This window comes from Thunnus maccoyii, chromosome 5 (assembly GCF_910596095.1).
Source record: "Thunnus maccoyii chromosome 5, fThuMac1.1, whole genome shotgun sequence".
NCBI classification, from domain to species: domain Eukaryota; kingdom Metazoa; phylum Chordata; class Actinopteri; order Scombriformes; family Scombridae; genus Thunnus; species Thunnus maccoyii.
Window position 1 is genome coordinate 34,959,709 of NC_056537.1, and position 18,398 is coordinate 34,978,106.

The 18,398-nt window shown below is 38.1% G+C and overlaps 1 protein-coding gene across 1 annotated transcript in view; it reads right to left on the bottom strand.

Annotated features, from left to right (window-relative positions):
• Positions 1-18,398, bottom strand: part of LOC121897579 (anoctamin-1-like) — a 165,777-nt gene that overhangs the window by 50,830 nt on the left and 96,549 nt on the right. Inside the window, exon 15 of the mRNA XM_042412150.1 lies at positions 3,981-4,055. Coding sequence (XP_042268084.1) covers positions 3,981-4,055 — 75 coding nt within the window. The remainder of the gene's footprint in view (positions 1-3,980; positions 4,056-18,398) is intronic.

Below are 18,398 nucleotides of genomic sequence, written 5' to 3' on the forward strand. Positions count from 1 at the left end.
GTTTAGCAGCTCAAATTAGGCTGGACCCCCTGACCACCCTCCTGTAAACTCAACCCATGGTTGATTACGTGGTCGTCCAAAGTGGGCTGGATTTCATCTGTGACAGTTCTCCGATTTCTCTTGACTTGTCCTCTCGCCACTCCTCTTTCTGTGTGTCCTCCTCCTTCTCCTCCTCCTCCTCCTCTTCCTCCCTTTCTTCTTGCTCCTCTTCCTGGTCTTCCTAGTCCTTGTCCTCCTCTTACTCGAACACCTCTTCCTCTAACTCTCTCCAAAATTGGCCTCCATTGTTGTGCACACCAAAGACCAAACTTGAATCCTATTTACAGTGTTCAAGCTCTGATTTCTAAGTGATCTAATTGCTTGCAGGTGTTTTCACATGTGCATTCTGGGTGCAGGTGATTGATAATTGAGTGTGGTATTTTCATTGGCAGTGTTAAGCAAACAACACACAGAGGCTTTTAATTTTGAATGATGTGTCTAATATAGATATATGTGTGTAGTTATTTGCAAAAAGTGTGTTTTAGATTTTCAAACTTAGTGTAAAGCAGACAATGTGCTTATGGTGTAGCATACCTGGTCTATAGATAGGTTACGTGAGTTAGTGGTTTCAATAATTGTGCCACAGGTACCAGTTTTGTGTCTTGGCAATTGCAAAAAACTGCAAACATTGTTTTTTCATGCGGAAACCACGTATGTGCAATGGTGCCATCAGAAACAGAGAGATGTACATTCACACCTACATTTTGTCTTTTGTCTTATAAATGTTGAGTGCTGTCTGAAGGAGCTGTTTTTAAGTCTTTTGGTCTGAAGTCTTTAAGGCCAAGTCCGAGTCAAGTCTCAAGTCTTTGAGATGTGACTTGCGAGTCAAAAAGCAACTCTTTCAGTCTTCCAAGGTTTAGTATGCACATTACAATAGCACAATGGCCAAAATCAAACCAAATACATTTTTCTAATGGAAAAAATGTAATCTTAATACATTCTTGCTTGGTCACGTTAAAACTGGGATCAGTGCTATAAGCTATAAAGATCTGGCACCATAGTGCACTTAAAATTTATTTACTATAAAAGGTATGAAAAAAACTTAAAACTTAATTAGGGCCTGAGCACTGAGTGGTGCAATGCCCCTATTGTATTTGCTTCACAGATCACACCCTGTGATGTGTTCACTCTTTATTTATTATGCTGAAAGCATTCACACTATATAGAATCTTTTTTATTATTCTTCTGCACGTTTTTTGCAAGCTTGCTTCTCCTCCATACTTTGAGGGACAGAAACCATTCAAATATCAAAATTTTCAGCTCTGTAAGGACATTTGTACTATTGCTTTTCATCTTTCTAGCATTTTCCAGTGATTTTATATAATTTTTTACAATATTAAAATTTATAATGGAAAGTCTATGGGAGAGTTGTTTGAAACTAATATCTCAAAAACTAATGGGGCAAAACTTCATGGACAGGTGTCCCACGTGGAAATGCTCAACATACTAAAAAAATGGGCCAAACAGCACCACCATGTGCTCAGTTATTGTGCATTTTACATTTTGGCCAATAACTCATGAACCATTAGGCCTATACAAATAATATCTGCAAAGTGCATTACTTGAATGATGTCAAGTAGACTGATATAGGCCATGCCCATTTGCACCTCAAAAATCTCCACCAATTTGGATTATTTGGTAAATACATATTTCATCCAGTCTTAACCAAACTTGGTACATAACATTTAGATGACCCTGGACAAAGCTGGTGTGTTCATTTTATGGTATCATTTACCATTGCCACACTGCACAAGTGTGTAACATGTCATACAATTCTGCCCACAGGGGGTGCTAAATTAGTATTATAACATGATATTCCTGCAATTCTGATGTTTGTAAAGAAATGAAACTTGGTACATAGGTTCTCCATGAGAATCTTTAAGACATACAGAACCATGGCACCAATAGACCCAACTTGTGTTCATTAAGTAAAAATCACCATACTACTTAATACCTGCAATATATTTTAAATGTAATATTCCATGGTAAGAATTTCAGCAAAGTTGTAAAGATGGGGATGCTTAACAATTCTGTATTATTTAACACAATTTCACCTGTAGATGTTGCAAAGAAATTTGAAAAATTTGCTGCCAGAGCAGAAATTTGCATCATAAGCATCAGTAGCAGCAACTGCCAGCAGCTGCCTGCAGCAGCTAGCAGCCTGCAGCTCTCACATAGAATTGCAGAATTTTTTTAGTACAGGGACAAGTCAATTAAAGCAGTTGCAATTCTGATCAGTACACATGTTCAATTTCAATGCTTAAAGACAATAAAGGATGATGAAGGTAGAATAATTATTGTGGTTGGAAACATACTTGGCCAACTTATGGTATTGGCAAATATACATGCTCCAAATGGAGTTAACCCAGCTTTTTTGCAGATTTGGAAAGCAAACTGTTTGAGGCTGGGGGTTACCCCTTAATTTTAGGTGGAGATTTCAATAAGGTATTAGATAGGGTTATGGACCAAAGTAGGTGTAATGACAGTACAGTCAGACAATAACATTAGAATTAATAGATCTAGGAATCTAGGAAAGAGTATTTAATTCAAGCCTAAACTAATTTTCCTACTTCTAGTTCTAAAATGTGATATGTAAGTACCAGAGGAATGATCACCGGCACCATTATTATGTCAAATTATAGTGAGGAAATCTGTGAAAACAAATTCCCTCTCCTCCTGCTTGGAGCAGTAACACTGTAATATAACATTGTCAACCACAATCACAAGGCTTTTTGTGCCTCACAGTATTTTAAAATATTTTATGTCTGGGGGAACAAAACAGTATATTAGTAATGACAGTAACTATGGCTGGGGTAAAGCCATGTGGCTACACAGTTTTCCTCAATATGACACTGGCTGGTTTGGTTGTTCAATGAAAATGCAGAATCTACAGTGAAATGTATTGTACAATCTCAGTGCAGTGTGATGTCACATCACATCCCAAGCCACACTGTAGCATTCTGTTTACTTGTGCAAAGCTGTGTGTCAGCTTTGGGTGAGATACTTTTAAGCACTAATTCTAATCAAACTGGTCAGAGCTCAAATTCCATCTGCTACTCAGACAGACTCCTTTTTTTTCCCTTTGGCTCGCCAGAAAGTGTCTTGTATAACTATCCCTTTATTTTTACAGGGGATCATTTTTTCTGAATATATTTCAGCTTCCACAATGTGATTGCCACCATCCATTGTGACAACTACAAAACTAGAGAGGAAGATATTCTATCCTCCAAAAAGAGAAGAAGTGAAGAGTGAAGTGAAGACAAGATTCTGAAAAAGGAGGTGACCTGGTTAGGCACCAACTTACTTTAACATCTCTTCATATCTGACTGTGGTGCATTGGTTCTTTTTTTTTGTAATTGTCGGGACTGTAAGCTAATTTTATACATTTCTTAAATAAAGTCACATTTCAGTGGTTACTGTTGATGTTCTGATATGGGTTTTAAACTGTAATAAATATGTTGTATGTAAAATAATCTGAGACACCATATACAAATGCAAACCACTGGTAGTACTTTAACAGAAGTTATACAATATAATGCATCACCATTATCTATACATTACCCCCTTAGCCTGTACAGAGCCAAATCAATGTACCTACACATAGTATGAATGTATATACATAGTCTGAGACCACTGTCCCATTCAAGTGAATGGGAAAGTGGTCTCTTTGGTCTTTGAACCCCACTGTACATGTATACATAACCCAGTAACTAGCCATGTAAGCAACACACTTTCTGCCACGGGAGTAAGTGTACAGACATAAGACACAGAGACACTCTTTGTGTATTAATACAAACCAAAGGGTTTGAAGCGGCAGCATGGCAAAATAATGTAGAGATAAAAAAACATGGGTTTGTAAAAAGTGCTCTAAAACATATTAATGAACTGGTAACACATACAACTTGAAAGATGCAAGAATGAAGAGCCAACCACATGTTTACCTTTTGATGTAATGCCTGATGTTTTCTCAGAGACTTCTGCATGACGCTGAATTCATACTCAGCCCTGGGGTGGTCCTGTGATGGCAATTCACAAAAAAAAAAAGATGGACATAAGAAGTGGAGAATCTAGGAGAACAGTCAAATAAAAGTGGAATTAATAGATAGATATGTACATTATACCTGTGGTTGAAGAGACTATTCCATCCAAGAGCCGTTTTAATAAGGAATTTAAATGAAATACACTAATGGCATAACACAGATGTGAAGTGCAAGAAAACTTAACTTGAAAGAATTTTGCAGGACACAGAACAAAAGTGAAATATGCACACTGTCTGATATACTGCTGGCACTATATTACTGTTTACTGTTAATATTTCTGTCCACGTGACCTTCATACATATACCTGATGAAGTACAGAGATTAGGTACAATGTAAAGTACACTGATAAAGTATGATGATAAAGTGCGAGGACCAAGTACCAATGTGTATTATAAATACTTGCAGGAGTTTTTTCACTTTCATTTAAGACACAGTCAAGTGTGTAAAGATATTTTTTCAGATGTTTCAGAACATTTAGCTTTGTTCTCTGGCACCCTCCGTCATGCTATCAGCTGTTTTAGAGAACTCTGAATGAGCTCCTTCCAAGAGGTACATGCACTGAGTCATGATTGTAATACTACATTGGAATTCTACAGTGAAAATGCCAAGAAATGTTTCAGTTAGAGGATTTTTTTTTTACGTTGTACACATAATCACATAGTTTGCTTGTGTTGTCATATGATGTTAATGCAGGTGATTTTTCCAATAATACACATAATGGGTGTCAAAACTAAATTTCTGCTCAAAAGTTTTTTGCTCAAAAATTTCTATCTGTTTGGATTTAAATATTCAGATCAGCCGAATTCCATGCCCCCCAGCCTATGTGAATTGGGTTCATAAATATTACAAAAAACAGTCTCAAAAAGGGTGTTCATCCAAGAATGTCAACATCTGAGCAATATTAACATCATAGCATGAATAGTGAAGGTTTGAATTTGAGCACTGACCCTGTCACCAAGCTGTTATCACAGTATCTATACACACAATCACAGGAAACTTCTCTTTAAATGCACAAAAGAGTTTATTAACGTTAGCAGTATCAGTAACAAATCAGTAATGCCTCAATTAATAATAATATAGTGTAGTATCATACAACTACACTAAAGCAAGAACAAGCAACAATAAATGGCAATTATAAACATCAAGACAATATACAGCAACAATATGTGTTTGTGTGTGTGTGTGTGTGTGTGAGTGGTAGTGTGTGTGGGGGGGTTGGGGGGTGTGAGAGTTAGGAGGACGAACAAGATGGTGGATGTGAACCATGTGGGGTTACATCACATGGGAGTTCCACTCAAGATGGCGGATGTGACTGCGAGATTTGAACAGAGGCTGTGATTTAATGGTGACTGCCAGTCAACATGCAAGACAGAGCTGAACTCTGTTACTAAGTTATCTGCTCACCACGTGCGTGTGTATGTGTGTGTGTAGGAGCGTGTAAGTGCGTGGTTAGTAAGAGGAGAAAGGAGATAATCGCATCAAAGAACAAAAGGTCTCAGCAATCGTGAGGAGAAGTGGAGCTTGCTTTTATTTACAAAGAGACATGGCGCGCAAAAATCCTTATTTGACAGCCACGGTCTGATTTCAGTGGATAAAATGCAATCCATGGTCTCACACACAATGGCAAACTAACACAAAGCAGTCCAAGCGGTTGGACGAACACAAAACCGTCTATTGTGATAAACACAACCTAACAAGCAGCAAACAGCAGTAATACTTCCACAATATTCACAGCAGTGACAACCGGACTCACAGTCCATTAACTTCACAACAAAGCAACAGCAATAAAGCTGAAAATAACACACATTTTTATCTCTGCCCAGACTTAAGCCTCTTACTTGTGTCGCTTAAGGAACCAAGTAGGATGTGTCTTAGTCCGTCTTTTGGGTCTGGCTCAGTTCCTCGGCTCGGATGCTGACGGGGGGCCATCATTACACTCTGTCAGCTGGTTTCACGCCAGCTGATCCTCAGTGGCGTTGCAGAGAAAACAGCAGAATCGACTTACTTAAAGGCGAGCAGGGCATAGAAGTTACTCATTGCCCTCTTCTGCAGGCAGCAGTCTTCTTCAGATCTGGTAACGCGCTCAGTTGAACACGAGGTTGAGATTGTATGGCCTAGTTACAGTCACAAACGTATGGGAGTTACTTTCTTACGTTAGCCATGCAGGGCTCGACAGTGGATTTTTAATAGGACAAGTGGAAGAGAAATTTACTTAAAAGTCATAAAAAAACATGTCTTCACATTATGTGCAGTGTTTCCCCTACCATTGCCTGATTCCCTGTCCCTCCTGGAAGAAACTAATAAAAACAAATGTAACGTATACTAGAGGGATAGTGGGAGTGCTAAATGCACGTAAACACCATTCAGAAATAGCGTTTATGCAAACTTTCATCACTTTATAGCTGCTAGCTCAGACTGGCTCCCTACCGCAGTTTGTTGTAGCTTCTAGGAGTGCTCATTTTGTTTTCTGTTTGAGCACTGTATCCTTGTATGACACGGAGACAGCTATTACTGTTAACACTGACCAAAAAACCACCACCAACTTTTGCTACGTGGGTGTTTAAAACAAACAACGAACCCTCCATGCTGAAGTTAGCAGGCAGACTGGAGCCGCTTTCATGGGACAGAAAAATGAATCAGAGTTCAGAGGATCATATATGACACTAACTGACATGTGCGGCATCAAATAATAATATTAGACAAAATTCAGTTTCAATTCCAATTCAATTCAATTCAATTCAATTCAATTCAATTCAATTCAATTCAATTCAATTCAATTCAATTCAATTCAATTCAGTTCAATTCAATTCAATTCAATTCAATTTATATAGCCCCAAATCACAACAAAAGTCATCTCAGGGCACTTTTCACAAGGAGCAGGTCTAGACCATACTCTTTAATTTACAAAAGACAACAAAGTAGCTAGAAAAGCTCTTCAGTGAAGCTAAAGTTTTTTAAATTGACAGCTGTTTTAACCGTTTATCTGCTGCGGATTTACATTACAGTAATGTTAATTTAGCTTGATAATTTGGATAGCATTCCCCCTATGTGTCATTTGTCCACAATTACTGTAATTAACACCATACAAGTTGAAGTTCTGCTTCATGCTCTGTCAGACTTTTAAAAGGAAGTCTTTTTACAATTCCAGAGAGTGAGTGAAGGAATTAAGAGAGAGGAGACAGAAGTGAGGAAGAATTACAGGACGTAATGGTGTTGAAAGAAAAACAGGGAGAGAGTAAAGAAGACACAACTGATTCAACTTTTAAGGAAAATGTTTAAGGAGGAAAGAGAAACACTTAGAGGCAGCCTGGGCTTCAGGTGATGGAGAGACATGAGCACATTCAAAGCAGGAGGCAGAAAAAAATGGTAAGGTCTGACTTCCACCTGTATCTAGATGAACTACTGTTCTGTAAATATTTTTAAAAGCACAATCCGTTATCCAAATGTAAACAAAAGGACATCTCAACAAAAAAAAAACAAAGCACAAGATTAAAACCTGCTATAAAATTTTTACAGATATGTAATACAAGTATTAACACTCAGAAACTCTATTAACATGATGTTTTCTTAAGCTGTTCAAAGGAGGATCTCAGTAACTGTTGCAGCACTAAAGCACTGAAATTGACAGATAGCTTCAGTTATTAGGAAACACAAAATGCTGATTCATCTTTCATCTGACTGATTTTTCTATAAGTCAAACTGTTGTTTTTAATTTCCTACAGGTCAGTTTTGTTCTTTTGTTTAATTTCAAACACTGATCTATTTTGAGGACCATACAGACGGTGTGAGAATCGAGATTTGTTTTTAAGATAGAGACTGATTGGTTCATCTATCATCCATAAGGCCTATGTTTATTTATGTGCTGTGAATAAATATTATTAATATTTAAAAATTAGGTGAATAAATATTGTTAATATTTATTTAATATTTATTTACCTAATTGTTGTGCACTTGTTTCATTTCAGCTAATTGTAGAGAAATACACCCATACAGACAACCACCTTTCTTTGACGACACTGTCAACACCACGTATCAATGACATGCCCACCCCATGACAAAACTAGTATTTTCAGGGGGCCTACTACCCATTCTGAAAAAAATCCAAGGGGAAACACTGTCAATCATCATTAGGAAGGATGATCAGTGATTAATCTATAAAGCTCATATAGAAATAGACTTTAAAAAGTGCTTTGCAATTCAGGATCAAATGAAAAGATCATTAACAGGAAACTAATGGCTTTAATGAAATTCATACATTGAATCATTTATATGTTGACACTGTTTGGATGCTTTCAAATGTTTGTTTGTCTGAATTCTGCATTCTGCATTCACAAACAAAATGAAAGAAGTAATTATAATAATTATAGTCATTTTTATCCAGACAAGTGACTTTTGTGCCTGGACAAGTGAAAGGTAAATTTACTTGTCCGAAGGACAAGTGCCTCAAAAAGTTAAAGCCCTGCCTGTTTTTGTCTCATGCACATGGTGTATGAGGGCCAACAGTACTAATGGAGATGTGTCGTTCCCCACTTTGAGACTGGGAGAGATATTGAAGTGTCTGAACTGCTAAGAATTATGTAAATTCTTGATAGGATTTTCTTTGGACCTGAGAGATTAAACATTTTATTGATTGGAATTGGATGAGATAGAGTGCAAACTTAGAGTTGATGTGACTTTACAACATGGCTCTGAGACACGGTAAGGTCGGATGATGTTGTGTTGATGTTGTGTGGGTTTGTTTGTCTGCTATCCTCTGCAGCTGTTAACTATATTCATGTAAGGCAAAAGTAATGTGCCCATTTAAATTTCAGTAATTGTAATTGCATTGTGTAATTTGAAAAAGTAATTAGTTACATTACTAGTTACTGCCAAAAGTAGTGGAATTATGGTAGGGCTTTACTTTGTAACACATATTCCCAACACTTCTACTGAGTGAAACATGATGCCGAATTTAGCAGAAGACATCAGTAATATATAAGAAGTCTGTTTTGTCAGGTAATAAACATTATTACTGTGCGATGAAAATAAAAAAACCTGAACCAATTTAAATTAGTAAAATTGACTTTTGGTTTTCCACATTTGAAATATTTGGAGTTCTTAAATGTAGAACTTTACTACTGCTTTCATTGGCTGGTTTGCATTTGTGTAGCTTGCAGCATTATCATTTCCATGTGAAAGCTGACTTCTCTAGCTGTGGTAGTGGGGGGTCATTAGACGAGACAGTCTAAGCTGTTTTACCACTACATGGTACTGGCTCGGCTCAACTGTTCTCACTTTACTTTTTGTTTTCCATTGCAGAGATTAACCCCTCAAAGTAGGGCGGTTGGTTATTGTAGCTAAAGAGAAAAACATGAGATGAGTCTGAGATTTTTATGAGACAAATCTGAGAAGTGTGATCCCTAAGAGATCGTATCATCTCCTCTTTGACTGATTTATTTCTCTTAAATGTCCAACTGAGGCTATGTATGACAAGGTAGCATGAGCCATATTTGAGAAATATATGAGAAACAATTAAGAATTTAATTAATTTACTGTAGCAATTAGAATCTGAATCAGAAATACTTTCTTGATCCCGAGGGGAAATAGGGTTGTGTTACAGTTGCTTTCATTCTAGAAGATAAATATATATATAAGCATAGAGAAATTATAAGAAAAACAGACTATAGTGAGTGCATAAACAATGACATCTATCTTCCACAAGCAGGGAACACCTATCCGTTAAGCTGTTACCTGAGTAGTTTTGTTGAATGGCTCAGATTCAGTTGTCTGTGTTGAGAGCTGAGATCTTTCAGCATTTATTTGAGCTTTTTACTGTCTCAAATCTTTTCATCACTGCTCTGACGCTTACTCTTTTTCTGACTGCTGAGCTCCTGCAAAACTCCCAAGCCGGAAAGCGTGTTGTGTTACTATGACAACCATGCAACCGTGAGTTGTCATGTCAGCTGCGACTACCTGCATATTGAACAGAGTTTTAATATAGAGATTTTGATATTTATTGCTTATTTACTCTGTTTTCTGTTATGTTCAAAAATGTAACATAAAACATAGGCTAGTTAATGAAAATGTTGCTGATTTTTTTAAATGTGGTGAAACGTTATTAAAAACATACAATCAAGGGCGAAGTCTTTAGTCAGACATTGAGTGGGTATGGGGCAGTAGGCTTACTTTTAGCTGCTTAAAATAAAAATGTTCTTACAGCTCTGATGGAGCTCAGAATTTATCCATAAGGACTGCTTTATTACAAACAATTCCACCGTATAAACCTGGAATCTGTGTGAAACCACTGTTTTCACAGCCTGTATGCGTTTTGTTATTTGCAGCACCATATTTCTCCCCCTCCTTCCGACACTCATTATACGTTCACATTAAGTTCTACTCTGTAGTTCGGGGTGGCTATGGCTCAGGAGGTAGAGCGGGTTGTCCACTAATCAGAAGACTGGCGGTTTGATTCCCAGCTCCTTCATGTGTGGGTGGTTTAAATCATAACACAAATGTCCATTATGAAATTAAGACCGTGTAACATGTAAGTATACTGTACAGGCCTGGCAGAAAATATAACAGAATGAATTGGTCAAGAAATTTTTTCTCTGAAAAGTTTTTTCAGGATCAGAGGAAGAGTGGTCCAAAGGCTCTGGGATAATGAGAAAAAGGAGGTTGTCTCGCATTGATTCTCTGAGCTCCTTTCTCCTCCTCTCCATCTGTATGCATTCATGTAACATCAATCCATGTCACTAACTTTGCTTCTTCCTCTGAGTTTTTTTTTTTGCTTTCTCATCTCGCAGGAAACCCTGGGTTCTGGGCCGAGCCTTTGCGGTCCTTCACAGTCCTGATGGCATCCTTCCCTGGCTGCTGTTGTTGTCGTTGTTGTTATGATTGTTGTTATTCTGTCCCCCCCCCCCCCCTTTCCCTCTTTCTTTCTCTCTCTCAACCCAATCGTTCAAAGCAGATGGCCACCCACCAAGAGCCGGGGTCTGCTTGAGGTTTCTACCTGTTAAAGGGGAGTTTTTCCTTACCACTGTCGCCAAGTGCTTGCTCATGGGGGAATTGTTGGGTCTCTGTAAATTAAAGAGTACGGTCTTGACCTGCTCTATGTGAAAAGTGCCTTGAGATGACTTTTGTTGTGATTTGGCGCTATATAAATAAAAATTGATTGATTGATTGATTGATTGATTGAGCGTGCTTGCAGATCTAGTACAGTTTCTTTCATTTGTTTATTGTCTCTGATAATGGCTACTATTTTCTCAGTGAGAGTTTGGACGGATTTTTTCAACTGTTCTCTTTGGTTAAGGTGAGGATCTGCTCCTGGCTAAACTCCAAGCTATGTTTTAACCCCTGAAATTCTACTAGGACAACATTTCTCTTCGTTTGATAACATTAAAAGTAAAGTTAGACTTTTCTATCGGCTTCCCGACTCATTTTAAAAAAGACGAGAGAAAAAAAGAGAGAGAGAGCACAGCTGTGGTCAAGTGAGCTAGAAAGTGAATGAAGAGAGAGAACGCTGGTAGTGAGAAAGCCGGTGAATCAGATCAATAAAACATTATTTTCTGATTGTTTCACAGCTGTTACGTTCTAAAGCACAAACACACCCACACACCTCTGCTCAACACTGCAGCTGTAGCAGAGACTCTCACACACTGAGATGAAATTAAAAGAGTGCACATAAATTTGGTAAATAACATAAATAAAGACAGTCTCTATTGCATTTTTTTCTGTCATTTATGGTCACCGTCTCACTGCTTCTCTGCTCGTTCTCAGTGTGGCCAGAGTCCTCTGCGTGTGTGCAGTGCAGCAGAAGAGACAGACAACGGTGGAGAGTTCATGACAACTAAACTTGTTATGTTACTGTAAGTGCAATAAAAGTTTTGTGAGTAAAAAGCCAAGAGGAGTAATTTATCAATGTAATCCGTGTAAAAGATGGATAGACTTCAAATAGCGAATTTGATTGGCGTCACAACGATATAAACAGTAGAGCATAACATGAAATGATAGACATTTTTCTCTCGTCATACGATATATATAAGCTGGTTGTTGGGCCTCAACATGGGGTCAGACAAGGCTGTCCTACATGTAAACTCGGAAGCCTGGCTACGAGGCCACCTTTTTCCTTTGTTCCCTGCTGCTCACAGACTTCCCAGATTTCCCATGATGCTTTGCCAGTTCACACCTTAGTGTGAACTCAGTAGAAAGCCTCAAGCTCTCATCTCTGATCGGCAGAGACGCATCAACACCACAGGGGGCCATGGCAACGCAGCTGTGACATCACCCCCCCTTTAAGTACCTGCTGCAGACAGACGTCACGGCTCTCTGGTGTAACCAAGCAAGGAGAAGGTCCGTTTTCTCCGCCAGCCAGATTATCAGTGAAGGTAAATTGTGCATGTGTACTTATTCCCTTTTTTTTTGGAGCTTCTCCCTTCGCTGGATGAGACAAGACTTTGACCTGTGTTCAACCAAACACTACTATTGGATCCGCGACACACAGCTGTTTGCAACCCAGCGCTCTCACTGTGCCTGCAGAAGGAAGAAAGGATTTTCTTCACAGAGACACTGATAACTTCTACGCCCCGCTGTCTACCGACTGAGATGACTACCCTGAGTTTCTTCACTGCCCCACTGAAACCAGCAGCTGTCAACCTCGAGGAAATAAGGAAGGCACCACCAGTACCACACATGCTGGATTTTACTGACAGACTGAAACACACACCAGTTCGCTTCCAAGAGTGACAAAAGAGGTTGTCTGGGCAGAGATTGTATTAGATTTGTGTGTTTTTTTTTGTGTGTTAGCTTAGTGCTTGTATTTTCGTTGTGTGATTTAACGGACAGCCAAGTTCCTTTTTCTGCTATACTCTGAGGAGTATCTGAAGTTGCTGCTTGTTTAGTTTGTGTTCACCATGCTAGACTGTTGTATAGTCCCACTCGGGACTGCTGTGTTTGTGCCACCGTGAGTTGCTTTGTCAGTTCACAACCAGACAACGTGCACACAGACTACCGGCCGTATGCGCGCTCTCCATGAATAAAGAAACCACTTCTCTCACAGTTGCGGGACCAAGAGTTGGCTTTTCCTCCTTCTCCTTCCCTCTCTTTTTACTAACACACACATACACCTACATAATCACGCACGTTTTCTACACATCTGATGGTCAGATAGTGTGGGACACAGCGCCGCTCTCCCTCTCATTATCCGCCATCAGACACATGTGGGCGGAGACACCACCAACCACTGGTTGGCACCATCTTGCTATTGTTTAACTGGAATGCTGCGGTGACATCTGCCAGTTGATTCTCACGTCACATTACATGACTTCCTCTTTAAGTCACGCCATCTTGAATCTCGTGCAAAGTCATCTTGCCAGATGCCCCCCCCCCCCCCACACACACACTTTTGCTTACATGTCTTGACTAAACACAGCTGCTGTTTCATGTGTGTTGTTTTATTAGTATTAGTTGGTAGTATAGTGTTTGTTAATTGGAACATTTATTGTCTTTGTTCATTTTGTGAAGATTAATAAATACTGATATAGCTTTAAAGAGAAGTCTTTTGTCATTATTGTGCATGTTTACTGTGATAAATGGCGGATTGAGAGAGTCAGAGCTTGGACTTGAACCTTCACTGTTCACTTGGTGGAGCTGATATCCCAGATATTAGCTCTCCTAAGTGAATTAATTGTTTATGAGACTACCTTATTGTTTGGTTATCGGCCCCGGTTTCTGGGTGGTGCCTCGTGTTATTAATTAATATTAATAATTTCTTGATTTCATAATTCATAATTATCTCTGACAATTATTATTTATTACTAATAACGAAACGCACTCTGACTAAATCCAACATAGTCAAAACACTCATCAGTATACTGTTCAAGGTATTCCAGTTTGTCCATTTTGGAGTATTGAATCAGGACTGACAGACAGACAGACAGACAGATAGATATCAGTTAGTTTATGGTTTTACTGTTTAAAATTCACAGAGGCACAAAGATTTCTTAAACCGATTCATTCTACAACGCTGAGCTCTGTATCATCACAGCTCAACGGTCACAGCTCACACTGAGAGTATAGAATAGTGGATGGATCACAGAGGATTCTCTTTACCTGTGTAAGTACAAAGAGAGACTGAAGATTATGATGATCTTTCTGACTGATGATTTTCATTGCAGCCTGAACCAAATGTGACAACTTTGAGTTTGATGATGCAGGAAGGTTCCCAAACCATCCAGTCATTCCATACCTGATTACACTCTCCAAAACAGTTTTTTGTTTGACTCCATACAGATGCAATCTCCATAAAAAATACATTCTCTGGGGGAGACGAGAACATGCCCAGTCAACATGAATATTCCAGGTTAAAATGCTATCAATGCCAAGATACTTAGGACTGAACTTGTGTAATTGGACTGTGATCACCAAATTCTTTGGGATCAGTAATGTCCTCAGCTTTTTTTTGTAAAGGGTTGTTAATGTTGAATCGCACATCGGGTCTCGCGAGATCGTGAATTGCAGCGTCATCCAGAGACCCATTTACAGTATTGATAAAATCCTAACGATACCCATCCCTGCTTGAAGACAGTCCCTTTCCATGCCATATTGATTGATGTCCAGTGTGAGCAATGGAAATGCATTTAGATGGATACCTGTCAGCTGGCTGCCTTACATTCTACTGGAAGCCCTGTGATTGGTTAAGCATCTGTGAGTTCCCGGCCTGGCTAGTCTGGTCTTTTGCACTGCCTTTTTTTCAGTTTCAGATTGTTACTGTGACAAAACTGTGACAAAACTCTTTCAGCTTTGCGCTCACAAAACTGAAAGAGCAGATCTCAATCTCTGAAAAAAGTGGGTTGAAGAGTTGAATTGCTGCAAAGCAATTTTCTAAACGCAGATTTGTAACATTGAAAATATTACACATTGTTATAGTGATGCGATTATTTCAGACATTGAAATTTTATTTTCAAATGTTCAAATCCTATTTTTCAGTTTTACAACCACAAGTTTATACTTTCAAAACCAACTTTCAACCTTTCAAATCTTAGTTTTCATGTTTTAGATTATGATTTAGATGGTTTTATCAGATAGTAGTGAATGCTAAAAAAAATCAGTTCACATCAGAGTTGCGATTCTTATCTTTTACAATTCTGAATGGATTCACAAATGCGAAAAATCTATTTTTTAAATGTTAGTTAATAATGTTATTTTGACAGAACAAAGATATTTTTGATGGTGATACCTTTTTCTCCAGGCCTGTTTTAATGAATGATTGTTAAAGTCAAGTCTACTCTTCCACCTCTCCTTCACCTTTCCTGCATGCTGCTATGACCAAGGTATGTTTTCACCGTTTGTTTTTTCGGTACAATTGACACAGACAGAAACCTGAAACAGGTTGTTTTTTTGTTTTTTCAATTTTGGGCAAAAAACAAAAAAATACAATTTCAGCTGGATTTCTTGTTTTCTGTTCTTACTGACCAAACTAATTTACCACTAAATGTTTCGTTTTCATTGGTGGGTGTGCCTTCAGCACCCCTGTGTTTCTGTTTGGCCAGTGTGCTATATCAGTTATGTTTGCAATATAGTCTTTAAAATAAAGGTTCCACTTCTTTGCCTTTAGAAAGTGCAATGTCAACACAAAATATATAGACAGACAGAAAGACCTTTAGCCTTTAATAATTGATGATTATAGTTGAATAATAATTTATTATGACCTACAATGACAATAAAATGCTTTTCATATCAAATGAACATGCTGTTTTTCATTTTCAAATATTCAGCTGGTGCATAAAGTAATGCAACAGTGTTTTATTGTATTGCCAGGTCATGTGCAGCTGAGTGACCATAACGCATTATGTCTATTTTGTAAATGAAAGCACTTTGGTAAGTTTTCCTCAGTATGTACTGTGGATACTAAAGATCACTGGTATAGAACTGACAGCAAGCATGCCAAAACTCAGTAGTAGGTGTTGCACTGTGTGAACCTCCTCATCAATAGGTTTGTACACTCAGTGTCTCAGAAAATAAATAGAAATGCGGAGATGTGGGCAGATACAAAAAGAGAACAAAACAGAACAAAACAAAAGCAAATAAACAAAACAGATAGGCATCTATAGATAAGCGTTTATGCAGCAAATGATCTACAGAGACAGTGAGCATCATATGATGCCTCAACTATTGTGCAGTAAATCTGTTTGGGACATCTCATCCAGGTAGCATCAGTTAGAATCAAGCTCTCACTGGACTGTTGCCTCCATCAGCTGTGATCACATGGAGCCACTTGATAACTGGCAAAACACACTCAATGTAATTCTGCAGACTGGTTAGAGATTTATCCTATCTGATATGGTCTAGTAAAAAGAACCTCCTAGTTCTGATGTCTATACAAGCTGACTGACTACATTTGTACTTAACAGATTTACTGCACAATAGTTGAGGCTTCATATGAAGCTGACTGTCTCTGTAGATCATTCACAGCATAAACATCGATCTATAGATGCCTATCTGTATTGTTTTGTTTTGTTTTTGTCTAGCTGTCAACATATCCACATTTCTGTATTTATTTTTTGAGACATTGAGTGTACAAACCCACTGAGGACATTCACATAGTGCGACATCTACTGGTCATTTTTTGTAACTACTTTTGGCACGCTTGCTGTTGGTTCTATGCCATTGATCTAATTATTGAGAACAGACTTTATTATCCACAGTACATCCTGAGGAAAACTTACCAAAGCGCTTTCATTTAAAAAATAGACATAATACAACATTTATTCACCAACTGAATATTTGAAAATGAAAGACAGCACATTCATTTGATATAAAAAATATTTTATTGTCATTGTAGGTCTTAATAAATTATTATTCAACTATAATAATCAATTATTAAAGGCTAAAGGTCTGTCTGTCCATCTATATATTTTGTGTTGACGTTGCATTTTCTAAAGGCAAAGAAGTGGAACCTTTATTTTGAAGAGTACAGTTCAAACATAACTGATATAACACATTGGCCAATCAGAAACACAGGGTCGCTGAAGGCCCACCCACCAATGAAAACGAAACATTGAGTGGTAAATTTGGTCTGTCAGTAAGAACAGAAAACAATAAACTGAGCTGAATTTGTGTTTTTTGTTTTTTGCCCAAAATTTAAAAACACAAAAAAACAACCCGTTTCCGGTTTCTGTCTGTGTCAATTGTACCGAAAAAACAAACAATTAAAACATACCTTGGTTCTCACCTCAGTCTTATGGACCAACTGAAAGAACCAAGAGGACTCTAATTTAAAGTTTGAAGATTTGAGTGTTCTCAAACTGGTGAAATACAAGAGCAAGACCCCTGTTACTTAAGTATAGAAGAAGAAAGAGAGAGACATGATTAAGTACAGTCATTTATTTATTTGTTTGTTTGTTGTTGTGTGTGATTTTTGTGATTGTTTGAGGACTAATATATGTTTTCTCTCCTCTAATGTGGTGGATTTGAACCTGAGACCAAGATCTGTTTTGTTGGACAACAGCGATGACTGCTGACCTCCCCCCATATGACTTTTGACTAAACCAACTATAACTGACAGAAGGTAGGTAGGACAGAATTTTTTTTTTTCATTATAGGGGCTTCCCCAAGTAAGAAAAGTAAAAAGAAAGTGCTCTTTAAGGAGCAGGATAAACTAAGTAGGAAACTTAAGAAACAAATACAGAAAAAAAAAAAAAAAAAAAGATAAAAGGATCAACAGATCCAGATGCAGACAGACCTACAGCTGTTATAGAAAAGAAGTCTGGTTTATATTATTGCCTGTTCTTTTGCGATGATGTCCCAGGTGGTCCACTGAGCGCTGGCTCCAAGAAGGCAGTTCTGAAAATTGGGCAATAACAATGTTGCATGGCTATATGGATCCATTGAAGCTGGTTGGGGATCCAGATTGGGATTATTCTTACATGAACTAATATTTAGTTGCATGGGAAGAGTGTACAAAATTATGTGAGGTTCAAAACAGGACAGAAGAAGAGAAAAGAAATGCAGAAGAAAATAGGAGAGGGAAAATAAACAGGAAGTTGATTTAGAGATGAAAAACATATTAGAAATTGTAGAATAGTTCACAGTCTAGCCAATCAAAAATTAATTTGTTGGGCAGTGCTCTTGGTTTGACGACTGCAGAAGTGAATATGTGTACAGAAAACGCTCAGAGTGTGCCAGGAAAACAGGCAAATGCAACAAGAACTGTGTGGTGGAAAAAAGTGCCTACCTACCAAGGAGCAAGCTGAGACAGGCACTCGACTCAGAATCAGAATCTGTTCTATTAGCCAAGTATGCAAGCATACAAAGAATGTGTCTTGAATATAGAAGAATAAAGAA